This window comes from Anomaloglossus baeobatrachus, chromosome 8 (assembly GCF_048569485.1).
Source record: "Anomaloglossus baeobatrachus isolate aAnoBae1 chromosome 8, aAnoBae1.hap1, whole genome shotgun sequence".
Lineage (NCBI taxonomy): Eukaryota > Metazoa > Chordata > Amphibia > Anura > Aromobatidae > Anomaloglossus > Anomaloglossus baeobatrachus.
The window spans coordinates 229321121-229334305 of record NC_134360.1 but is presented as its reverse complement, the minus strand read 5'-3'; the positions used below and the strand labels follow the sequence as shown (position 1 = coordinate 229334305).

The 13185-nt window shown below is 45.9% G+C and overlaps 1 protein-coding gene across 1 annotated transcript in view; it reads left to right on the top strand.

Annotated features, from left to right (window-relative positions):
- Positions 1-511: 511 nt before the first annotated feature.
- The window catches only part of SRSF11 (serine and arginine rich splicing factor 11), a 118837-nt gene continuing 106163 nt past the window's right edge, over positions 512-13185 (top strand). The window contains exons 1-2 of the mRNA XM_075320315.1: positions 512-843; positions 5294-5427. Coding sequence (XP_075176430.1) covers positions 722-843; positions 5294-5427 — 256 coding nt within the window. The 5' untranslated portion in view covers positions 512-721. The remainder of the gene's footprint in view (positions 844-5293; positions 5428-13185) is intronic.

Here is a 13185-nt window from a genome sequence, read left to right as displayed (position 1 = left end):
AGCTGAGGGCAAAAACAACAAGCCGTGACCCACATCCCAGGACATAAGAACGTTATGGGTCTCGGATAATGGCGACACATGCAATATTTATTCATTTTTTTACAAATTTGGGCTTTATGCATTTTTTTACATTTTTTTCTGGCTAAAATAATAAAAAATAAGCACAAAAATGCTCAAAATAAATGTTTTTTTTGTGCGTTTTCGTGCACGGAGCTGTCTATCGGTTCTGTGGTGAAATCTGGAGCCTTTTTTCCTCACAGACAGACGCAGATGTGGATTTTGAGGCGTTTGTATCGTTTTGACTTTTGGATTCTTTCTGATTTATGATTCCCTTTTCTATGTGTGGATTTTACACTGGTTTCCATAGTCTCTACAGCTGTGGGAGGACTACAACTCCCAGCAGGACAACAAGCCCCACCCCTTTATTAGGCAAGAGGGGGCGTGTCCAGGGCGGTGCGCGGGAAGCACTAGGGGGCGTGTCTTGGGAGAGCTCGGCAGTGCGCAGGCGCGCGCGCTGCATTGTGGGGACGGTGCGGCCCAGTCAGCTCCTTGTCGTAGTTGTAATGGCGGCGGCTCGGTTGTTGTCGCTGTGACCGGCCGCTCTCCCGCCATTCTCGCCGGGGACTCCCGCCACAGTCGTCCTCAGATTACTAATCCTGTGTGTTACTCTTGTTTTTTTTTTGTTTCCGTATTTAATGTGTTAAAGCAGGAGGCTCGGAAAATGGCTTCTACAACAGACGTGATCCAGGTGACGAACGTGTCCCCCAGCGCCAGCACCGAGCAGATGAAAACCCTCTTCGGGTTTCTGGGGAAAATCGAAGAGCTGAAACTCTTCCCGCCAGAGTAAGTGACCGGAGGAGGCTGCGGACAGGGGCAAGATGGCGGCGGCGGCTCACAGTCCTAGGCCCTTGTGGTTTTTGCTCCTTTTTTTCCCCTCTGTGTGTGTTGAATGAGTATTTTCCCTCTAATGTTGATGTTGTTTCCTGATTCTGAGGTCTCTGCTGCTGTCAGTGAATAGCGTCGCCTCCTCCCCGGGTCACATCAGGCGCCGTCCTGAGTCCACGCTTATCCCCAGTTAGATGCTTTCCCTGCACTGATACATTGTAACGAACCATCTGGGCAGGAGAGGCTAATGATGCGTCTGGCTCGTGCAGGAGCGGATGTCTTCATCTCCAGGATGTAAATAATATTCACTGACTGCAGCTAGAGATCCTGGAAATGGTGAAGAATAGAGAAACGAAGTGTGTGGGGGTTAGAGAGTATTGAACAGTGAATCAGTGGGGACCGCCGACATCCTGAGTGGAGGGGTGGGAGGTCAGACCTCGGGGACCGCCGACATGTAGGGGGTGGGGGGCCAGACATCAGGGACCGCCGACATGTAGGGGGTGGGGTGGCAGACCTCGGGGACCGCCGACATGTAGAGGGAGGGAGGGGGCAGACCTCGGGGACCGCCGACATGCAGAGGGAGGGAGGGGGCAGACCTCGGGGACCGCCGACATGCAGAGGGAGGGAGGGGGCAGACCTCGGGGACCGCCGACATGCAGAGGGAGGGAGGGGGCAGACCTCGGGGACCGCCGACATGCAGAGGGAGGGAGGGGGCAGACCTCGGGGACCGCCGACATACTAAGCGTGGGGTCTCTGATTCTAAATGCACCCCATATATGTTATATATCCACTGATATTGAAGAGTTCATCTGACAGTCTGGGTACGAGGCAGGAGCAGCTCTCAACATGTCGTGGAGATAAGGGTCCGGTATGTCAGACTGCAGATTCTTTTCTATTTGAGAAAAGCTGCATGTCTCCCTCTGAGAGTACAGAAGAGACAGCAGCCTTCTGACACTTTTCGTACCACCTTAGATCCTGAAAATGAAGGGGCGCAGACCTGGAGTAACCAGGGTGCTATGGTGAAAAGGCTACAGCGCTAAACTACCTCTGTGTCGCTGTCATTCTCAAGATGGTGGTCCCCAATGGCAGTCCTTATCTTGTGCCCCTTAGTCCACAGAATAGGTGGTTGTTCCAAAGGTTGGTCTCCTACCTGTCTCCCCCTGAAGTCTCTGCATAGTGGTGGTTCTGTAGTTTGGACCCCTTGTGGTGATTTGTCAGTAGGTGTTTGTTTGATCCTATGGCTGATGGATGATTATTTCCTCCACGTCTGGGGTCCCCTCCGTTCTGCTCCCATCAGGCGATGCAGAGTCTCGTGTGCAGTGCTGTTAATGGTGATATTGATTGTCGGTTATTCTGCCTGCTGTGAAGTCCAATGTATCATTTAAGGCCTCGATTTATAAAGAAGAAAGTGATCTCAGAGTGTCAGTATTATATTACCATAAATTCGTGATTACTAATTGGCCACTTTTGGAGTCTTTACCAGTTCAACCACTGCGGTGATGACTCATCTCCCCTCAAGAACGTGGTCCTTATTCTTTGTGGACATCCACTGTTTGGGGGAGTCAGATCACCCACATTAGCTGGTAGTTCATCTACCTCCCTTTTTTTTCTGTTTTCTTTTTTTCTTCCCCCTCCATTTGGCTCTCACCACTGCTTGTGTCCTACCAGTCTCCTATTTGCTTTTCTCTTCTTGTGGGAACCATATGTGGCTGCAGCAGTCTGGTCTGCATGTGAAGATAAGGAGACTGTTTTTGGCTTGACTGACACATGACCGCTGAGGCCACTTGGGGTTTATTGGGAGAGGAAGCAATGATCAGTGAGGACAAAGGTGGCTGTACGGCGCTATAGTGGGGTCCTGTGTGAGAGACCACCATGGGCATATTTATAAAATGGGGGGTTGGGGCAGGAATTTCCTTCTACATGAGCAGAGAGAAATGATGGTTTATGTGGTCACTTTGCCCCTTCAGTTTGCATATTTTTGGCAGCAAATGCTTCGTACACGAAGATCTGGATAGGACTGCACAAAAGGTGTAATTGGCCATTTAATACATTTGCTGGAAATCGTGTCCATTGTGCCAGAAAGGCCCCGGCTGTGAAGAACGGCCATTGCACCCTGTTATTTTGGCAGCATTGGCAATACATCTGCAGGCACTGGCCAGGCGCCGTCCCGTGTGACGTGCAGGAAGGGCGCTTCATTCATCAAACTGAGATGGCTTTACAATATGTGATTAGTAAGAGATTTATTGAAATTCCTACTCTGGAAAAGACCAAGTTGTCGGTAGTGGAAATTTGGCTTCCATGTGGCATTTTGTGGGTTTCCTAGTTATAATAAATTGTTAAATTATTACACACAAACCAGAAACTGATTGGATTCCTCAAATTAGACAAAATTAGTTCCTTATTTTGTGTTAGAATTTTAAAAAATTCGGGCAGCACAGTGGCTCAGTGGTTAGCACTGCAGTCTTGCAGCGCTGGGGTCCTGGGTTCAATTCCCACCAAGGACACCATCTGCAAGGAGTTTGTATGTTCTCCCCTTGTTTGCGTGGGTTTCCTCCAGGGTCTCCGGTTTCCTCCCACACTCCAAAAACATACAGATAGGGACTCTAGATTGTGAGCTCCAATGGGGACAGTGTTAATGTATGTAAAGTGCTGTGGAATTAATAGCGCTATATAAATGAATAAATTAAAAAAAGCACATTCTGAGAACTGGAATGTGTTGGTTTTTTTTTTGGTTTTTTTTTCTTTTGTGTTCTAAAAATGAAAAAATATGTATCTGTACGATACGTATCATATACATATACAACTTCTGCAAAAAAATAAAAAAGCCTGACCACTGGGTCAAACCAAAAATGAGAAGGCTATAATATTCACAGATTTGAAAAAGAACAATCTAAAAACCGTTCTGGTCAGAAAGGGGTTTTGTTAATTGTGATGGTTGTGCTTGCAGTCCTGTGTAAGGACTGGTGTAAATGTAGGGAGCCAGTATTCTGTTCCTATACGCTAGGCCTGAACCTGCCGGGTTATTTTGGTCACAATAGAGGCTCAGTATAAGCCAAGGTACACGGTGTTAGAGTGGAGGGCGGCCGTGCCAGTCGGGACGTTTGATCCAGCAATGCTGCCCACTGGTCACCGCTGCCAAACTTCTCATTTTATTATATGAAAGCAGCTTTATACTGATCTGGTGCTGACAGCTAACCCCTCATACACCGTCCGCACCTCCCCCCGTGGATTGTCACAGTCTTGTGCTTTGTCTTCTCACAGCAACGTTCATATTTGGCCCAAATGCTGCCGTCTATTCTGGATTTTCAGCTGCCTATGTTTCACATCAGTAAAACAGATAAGATTTTACATTAAAATATATACTTATCCACGAGCAAGCACTGCCCGTCGGTGGCGTTTTTTGTTATTTTTTTCTTTCTTAAATTTGCAGCATGTCGGTTCATTCTGCAGAAATGACACATTGCAATATATAGTGTGGCGTCCATTACAGAAGCTAAACATCCATTATTTTTTTTTTTGCCTAATTCCAGTTTATTATATGTTGGAACAAGTCGTGGTCATAATCCTGCTGCTGAACCGTCCACACTTAGAGTTAATTGCAGTAATTTACAATGTCTTGGCAATTTCTCCTAATTATATATGTAAGACTATTAAGAGTTTAACTCTTACGTGCCGATTGCGGTCCTCCCTGGTTTCCAGCACCCCTCTGGTCCTCTTCTGGCCACACGACTGCTGCTTAGCTTTACCTCTTCTCCCCGTAGGGGACCAAATTGCTTTTCTAATGTAAATTTATTAAACTGAAAAAGATGCCCCCGTAGATTTCCGGTCCTCTTGTAAGCCCACTTTGTAAGCCACAGACTCCGATTTCTGGTCCTGTAGGCCTGGAAATGACTGGAGCATCGCTGGAAACCAGGGAAGACAGCAATCAATACGTATTTTAATACTTGCACTACCTTACATGTTTAGGAGGGATTAGGGGAAAACGTTTTTCAGAGGATATCTGATTGTAACACAATGGGGGTGTAATATTGCGTACAGGATGGGCTTGTGTTTCCCAGACCTTTTTTATCGGAAAGTTTGCCTTTTTTAGCAGCCATGTAATTTTTTAGCCACAAATAGAAAACTATTAATTATTCCAGTAGTCGTTAGTGACAGATTTATTGCACACCTCGTCTGTGGATGTGGTGCAGTCATTGCTTTGTATGAATGTATCCTGTCATCACTCCTGAAGTGCTGTTGTCTCTGATAGTGTAAGATACGAATCTGTGCTGGAAGGTGAGTACCGTCCACGTGTCCCCCTGTGATTGGGGGCGGACGCCTCGCTTGTTACATACAAAGTGCTTATCGCCTCCCACGTCACCCGGCTGTGATCATGCATTCACCTTGGTTTCTCCTTTTCCTTTTTTAGTGATTCTCCTATGCCTGTAACATCTCGTGTCTGTTTTGTAAAGTTCAATGATGCAGACGCCACCGTGGTCGCTCAGCACTTGACCAACACGGTGTTCGTGGACCGAGCGCTGATCGTCGTGCCCTACGCAGAAGGTTTGTACCCCGCTTGCTTATTCACGTTGCCGCACACGGAGAGGTAGAAGGGCGTCTTGTAGGCTCTGAGTGAACACAGTCTGCATGCTTCTATCTGTTTTTTACTGATGATCCCTGGTAGACTATGAGCCTTCACATCCACCTCTGCAGGAGACGTGGTCTAATACGTACCTCCCATTAGTCAAATTCTAGATTTTAATGCTATTTTTGCTGTCCATCATGTGGATATTAATGCACGTCGTGCAATGACGAGAGGCGGGGGTGTACCACGGATCATTTGTGGTGTGTTTCGTAAGTCTGTAACTTCTCACGGTGCAGAATTGGCATTCAGGGCGTTTAATTCTCCTCTCTCCCGCTCAAGTTTTGCATCCTTCAATGCCTCACAGTATTTGCCATATAATAAACTCTCTTCTCTGTTATTTGTGTGTGTGATTTTTGTAGTGGAGAAGGCAATTGCAAAGCCCTTCCTGATGGCAGAAAAAAGTGGGTCCTCTTCTGCTTCAGGGGAATGTAGACATAAACTAGACGCCAGCAAGCACTCGCGTCCTCAAGTGTTTTTCACGGTGTAACTACTGGTTACTGACGTGCTCTTTCTTTACATGTATGGCTTTATCTGTTGTTGTTTTTTTCTTTTTTTTTCCAATGGGCATGTTAGTTTTAGATGCTTTTCTTTGTATTTTACATGACTTTGGGGGATTGTTCGCCACTGACTTATCCAGTTTCCTTTACAGCCATATTGATCACATGGACAATGGCCTCAATAGGTATTGCTGCTGTTATACGGACTCTTATCCTATTAGTTGTGATTGGTATTGACTTCTGCCAATCATGTATTGATTGCAAAGTATATGTATGGGTGAGGGGCGCATACATGGAGGTCTATGGATCCTCCCCTCCCCATCTTTGTGGCTTAGATGCCTGGGGTCTGCTCTCATGGATTAGATCTTGGGCACTAACTCATTCACACAGTCATATTTATGGCTCCTAAAATAGGACATTGCCTCTGCGGAAGTACGGATAAATGCAGCTATGTGAATGAATGCTGCCTGTATGCAGGTAATGGACATCTGTCTGAGAAATCTGTGCCAGACCCTCCGTACAATTACCATTAAATTGTATACGGTGTATAAGGGCAGAATCGCATGTCTGTATTAGGCCCCATTCAGATGTCACTGATTTTTTTTCATTTATGCAAACAAAAAAAAATGGTCCGAGTGTCACCAATGTTTGGTTAGTTGTCGGATTTTACTATCAGTTTGGTAAATGATTTTTCACATATGAAAAAATGGTCTGCAAAAAATCACGGCCATGTGAACAGCACCATAGACTTTATGTAAAAATCCGCATGTCTGAGTTAGTGTCACAATTTCCCGCCCCCTTAGGACCTGACGTAACGTCACGGCTGTTAGTTCCTGGCAGGAGACCCCTGTTGAGGTCTGGAGTTGTGGCCTCATTGCAGACGAAGTACAAATACAATGTTATCATTAAGGCTACGGCCAGATGGTGCAGCACAATGTTATACCTGTGATGTGCACAATACTTAAAGCAAATGATCAGGATTAGAAAAACATGGCTGTTTCCTTCCAAAAACAGCGGCACACCACAGTCTACGGACTTTGGCTACTTTGACAGCTTCTCTCAATGGTTGTGCATGGGGTGAGCACATGTAACCTATTGGCAGTCAGGATCCTGGTTTTGCAAGGAAGCGGTCATCTTTTCCTAATCTTAAATCTTCTAATAAAGAAAAACGTACGTCGGCTCCTCTTTTGCTGCAGGATGAGCGCTTGAAACCTGACATTCCAGGGCCGCGTCCGCACGGTTTGGGTGGGCTCACATACGGCGCTTTTGCTGTGTCCTTGCAGTGAAAACGCATTGTGTGACTGTACCCTACAGTGTGGTTTTCCAGAATATTTTACGGGTTATGCTGGACCAGGTCCGAGCATTTATAGCCCATAGCATGTTATAGGAAAGAAAAATATTTAATGCTGTCTGTTCTCTCCGCATCTTAGGTTTAGAGGTTGGTGAAACTCTGTGTTTTACATCACTTTTACAGAACGTATACCAGTGGGTTCCCTTCATTATCCGTATATCCACATACACCAAGGCTTCCCCTATGCTTTTTGTTCAGTTTTCTGTCCCAGACGTGATGTGTTCATCAGTTAGGCTAGGTTCACATTTCCGTTTTAAATCCGTCTGGTCCGTCATTGTGAGTGAGCGACAGATCCGTCGTTTTTTAGATGTCAACTGACACAACGGCTGTGTCACAGGATTCCGTTCACAGGAATCCTGTGCAAAACTGATCCGCAGCATCAGTTACATCCACTGCGCATCCGTTTTTTGACGGTTCAGTCATGATCCGTGTTTGTTTGGGACAGCCCAGTGGGTGTGACAAACATGCTGGGCATGCTCAGTAGAGCATGACGGAATCCAGCGCTGGATTCCGTCGTAAGAAGGATTACGACCGAATCCAGCACCATAGACAATACAAGCTTGACGGATTGCGACGGATTCCTGCGCAGTGCGTTAATTTTGACGACCCAAAAAACGTTACATTTTGCGTTGTTTCCGCCCGGCGGTCTGTCCAAAAATGACTGATGCGCTGTGCAGTGGATGCAAAGCAAGGTCATCAGTTGCAATCCGCCACTAATACAAGTCTATGGAAATCAACAGAATCCGCCAAACGGATTCCATTGTTTACCAGAGCCACGGATTGTGACTGATACAAATTGACGGAAATGTGAACCTAGCCTTATGGAAACTTCCTAATTGTTGTCCCTTCCTTACCGCCCAGATGCGACCTCCCGGCGTGCAGTGCGATCACTGGTTTGGAAGCTCGGTGCCTGGCGCTCCACTGAGATCTTAGGCTACTTCCACATTTCCGTCATTTCCCCTGAGTCACAATCCGTCGCCTTGAGAAAAAACTGAATCCTGTCAAATAATTTGCAGGATTCCGTTTTTTCCCATAGACTTGTATTAACGACGGATTGCAAATGATGGCCTTGCGTTGCATCAGTCACGCTACTGATCAGTCGTGGAATGACTGACCCTCTGGTGGAAGCAACGCACAATGTAACATTTTTCCAAGTGGCGAAACGACGCACTGCGCAGGATTCCGTTGCAATCCGTCAAGAGGTATAATGGTTGTCTGTCGCAGGATGCCGCCGTAATCCGTCACATGACGGAATCCAGTGCTGGATTCCGTTATCTTCTACTGAGCATGCCCAGTATGTACACAATCACATTGCAAGGCTCCAAAGCTGGTACGACGGGTCTGTTTTTTTTTCAGGGATCCGTCCCCATCAGTTGTACCACAATCTGCGAAAGATCCGTCGCATCAGTCACAAAACGGATTGTGACTGATGGAAAAAAAACTGATGTGTGAAAGTAGCCTAAATAATTTCAGCCCAGGTGTGTTCAGTGCTGACTTCAGGCCAATACAAGCCGAGAAAATACGTTGTATGTGTAGCGATGAGACCGGAGGTGTAAAGGGAAGCAGCGCTGCGTGAACCTCAGATCAGAATGACGAATTGACTCATCCAGGTTTACTCATCTTATTTAAAGGGATTGTCCTGTTGGTGCACTGAGCCCTTGGCTATGTCGGGGGTGCACTGAAGCGCCCTCATTTGCATATAATATAAAAGTAATGTCTCTGCCACTTAAAATACTAAATTGCATACTGCCGGTTTGATTTTGATAGGGGCTAAATCCTCTATATAAATGTTTGGTGCCGACACTCCCTATAAGGTTTGGTGTGCCTAATGGTCTCCAGTCTGTGCCTTAATGGAGTAGTGGTTTCAGGCAAGAATCTATGACCTATCTATGGGATAAGTGATAGCTCCTATATTGGGGTTGCTCTGACCACTGAGACCCCCACCAATCACCAGAACTAGATTAGAGGATGATTGGAGTAGTCGCTCTGCTCACTATCCCTTGTTCTGGTCATTTGCGGGGGTCTCGGCACTTAGACCCTCTCTTCTGTGCCTAGATAACTTATGGGAGCACCCTGAGATTTGTAGTGTTGCTACCGGTTGAAGAGCGCCGATGATGGCAAACCTCACAGCCGGGCTGTTTTGTGTCATTGGGGGTGTCACCTGGGAGGGGTGGGATGATCAGATTGGGGCTGGATTTTGCAGGCGCACTGGTTAATGTTTGTTTCTTTTGTCTGTTTCTTTTTTGTTTCTTTTCATTTCTACATATCCACGCAGTATTTCATGGTTCTAACAAAGCGGCAGTGTAAAAAAAATAAACCATGACGCATGAAAAATACCTGGTGAGGGTCCTCATTGCTTTTTGATTTTTTTTTTTACTTTGTATTTTCTCTTTTTTAATATATATAAATTGCGCTTTACAAATGTTCTAACTGGAAAATCCAGTGCATGATTTGTTAGATGCTGTCTCCATAGAAATCCTATATTTTTATTTTATTTTTTTTATATATATATATCTATTACTTATTGACCAATTTGGTTTATCCCGGACATATGCATGACCGCCCCTGTGAGGTATATTCTAGAAATAGGCAATGTTTGGTGAGACACCTAAAGACCACAGGGTCCTCCGACTCCCTCCCCCCTTCCTCCGAAAATCGGCTCTTAGCCGCACGCGGTGTAATATCTATTTGCTTAAAGTCTACAGCTCGCAGCTTAGGTGGAAGGAACCATGACCTTTATTTAACAGTGGTTTTTCTTTTTTGTTGTTGTGTTTTACAGTTCTTTTCCCTGGTTCAGCCTGAACTATATACCAGGCCCTGCTGAAAATACCACTCAACCGTTTTCTTCTCCAGCTTGTCCAGTTTCTCTTAAGTGCCCTGTACATGTTGTATGTTTTATGCTGACATGCATTTTGTTAAGCCAAGACATATTACTGGTATTTGCAAATCTCTAGTTACATTTTTTTTTTTTCTTTTTGGTTTACTCTTTGTTTTCTTTCATTGCTTTGCTCACGATCTGATTTATTTCTTTTATTTTTCTCTTTGGGTGGGGACAAATCTTTTTTTCCTCCAGAGTAGCGTAGCTTTTATACTGACGTCCTGGTAAGGCTATGTGCACACGCTGCGTTTTTTTCTTTGCGTTTTTGGCCGCTAAAAACGCACCCGCGGAAAAAAAAGCGGCAAACGCATGCGTTTTTACCGCGATTTGGTGCATTTTTGGCTGCATTTTTGATCTTTGCGTTTTTCAAATGCATTTCATGGGGGGAAAACGCAGGAAAGAATTGACGTCCCTTTTTTTTTTTTTTTAAGCTCAAAAACGCAGCTTAAAAAAAAAGTTGTGTGCGGACATCAAAAATGAAAACTCATAGACTTTGCTGGGGAAGCAAAGTCATGCAGTTTTTGAGGCCAAAAACGCACCCGAAAAACGCACTGTGTGCACATAGCCTAAAAAAGGGAAGGAAAAAAAGCCGTTTTCTTCACAAAGGGAAGGCAACCATTCTGTTGTCTGAACTAAAGATATTGATGAATTTACAGGTCTGAAGTCCCCAGCAATTAACTATGACCAGGTTACACCTTGTACGGCGCAGGACCTGGGTAATGGCTGCACTTGGCTCCGATGGAAGTGAATGTGAGCTGAGCTGCAGTACTGAGAACGACCAATTCCACAGTGATAGAGCTGTGCTGTCCTGGGTCGTATTCCGTGCACATCAGTACCTTAATCCTGGGCGACCTTTAATTCTTCCCGTAACATGAAGTTCTCTAGGTTTTTTTTTTTTTTTTTTTGTGAAATGCGGCTGAAAGGACTGAGTGTTTCTACAGTTCTAACATGGGTGTTACAAGCCTCGAGTGCTGCTAATGAGGGAGCTTTGTGGCCTTTGTGGGCCTGTACAACGCTGGCTACTTGTCTGCAGCTCACGCGTATGTGCACAGGGTCTACGTGCAGAACCTCCCTGGGCCTTGACCTTCACAGTATTTTCTTTTTTTAGCAGGCCCCATCTCCTGCCATTAGTGCTGAGCTGCAGTTTGCCGGCCGACCTCCCTGACCTGCCCTGTAATGTGCACGCACTGTTGGTGCATTATTTCCTTGCAGCTCCTTAGTGTAGATCATTAGTGATCATCAGCCCCCACACAACCTGCGTCCATACTCCCTGGACCAATGTGTTAATCTAGTAATAAGCAGCGATTCTATTGGACTCGGGCCATCCATTTATTACCATCACCAGCATTTGCAAATCATCCGGATGTGACCCCGGTGAAGTGGGTTGTGATGAGATGAGACCCCGGTGAAATGGGTTTTATTGAGATGGACCGTACAGTGGACTTTTTTAGAATAGTTGAGCGTTCTTGCAGACATTATTGGAGAGGCATGAAGCTTGGATACATAAAGTGCCATGTTTTGCTGCAGCCCATCGTGGCTGATAGATACAAAGCCGCATGTTGGTTCAGGTTCGGGCAAGGCATTCCCTCGGAAAGTTAGAGCTCTGGACACGCTCAGTTTTCACCCCATTTACATCCAACTATAGAAAACATTTTTTTATTTCACTAGATTATAAGGTGGAACTTTAATTACACAAAAAATAAGATCAGTGCAGGAGCGTGCACCAAATTTATTTTTTTGGTTTACGTATTTTGCTCTGAACTGCAGCAAATACCGGCCATAGTCTGTGTGGTCTCCTGTGCAGGAGCATTGCTTTAAACAGACGCCACGGCCGGGACGTGCTGCAGTTCACTGTGAAGTCTGAATGTGACTTGGGAAAGCATTAGAGGGATATGTGAGCCCAGAAAGTCCAGACGCTCAGTGCTTACCTGCGAGGCCATACACCGCGCACATTCCTGCTTGTTTTCCATTTATCTCCTCCCTTCTCTGGATCTATGGAAAGGTGCACTTATATATGTGGCCACACCACAGTGCACCGAGCGCCTGGACTTGGTCGGATCATCCCCTTTAATATGCACGCACCTTCACTATTCTGTAAAATTGAAGGTACACTTTAAAAGGTGTTTCCCACCTTGTGAAGTGATTTGCTGTCACTTAATAATCAGCGGGGATGTGACCTCCACGACCCTCACTGATCCGGAGAATGAGGGGCTTGCAATTGCCGATTTGCTTTTCCCTTCACAGCAGCGCTCTCGGATCTAAGCTGCGCAGGGAAACTGCAGTTGGCAGTCACCTAAATGAGGCCGTGCTGCAGATTCCCTGCACAGGCGGGTTGACCTATGCATGAAGTGGAAGCAGCACATAATCTGCGCTCCTCATTCTTGGGTTCACTAATTCTCCTGAAGGTTGAACCCCCCCCATAAAGTGGCCTGTCCTTAGTTATGTGCCATCACTTTACAAGATGGGGAATCTCCTCATGTCTTCAGGGACTAGTGGCTGGAAAGACAATATTGCAGTTCAGCCAGCAGAAATGGCCGCCTTCCGCTTGTGAACGTTCCTCGGCTGTGGTACCCGGTGTCCGATCCCAGATCGCACCCTCCAGTCTTTGCTCTGAGCGCTGCTGCTGTACAGGTAAGGAAAAGGCCTGATCTAAAGCTCACACACTCCCTCCACACCTCCGCACAACCTCTTTATCTGTACACCACTCTATGGTAGGTATGCTAAAACAGCTAGTGAACTGTTCCATATGATTAACTCCTAAACCAACCTTTTTTTTTGTCTTGTGTATCTTGATTTTTCTGTGTGCTTTATAGTGAAGCGGCCGACACAAGTCGTTGTTCATTAATCAGAGAGCACACCCCCGGAGAGCCGACTGTGCTTGCTTACGTTTGGTTCATGAATTAAAAATCGAGTACAGGTGATGAAATCTTGGCAGTGTTAACACAAAAAA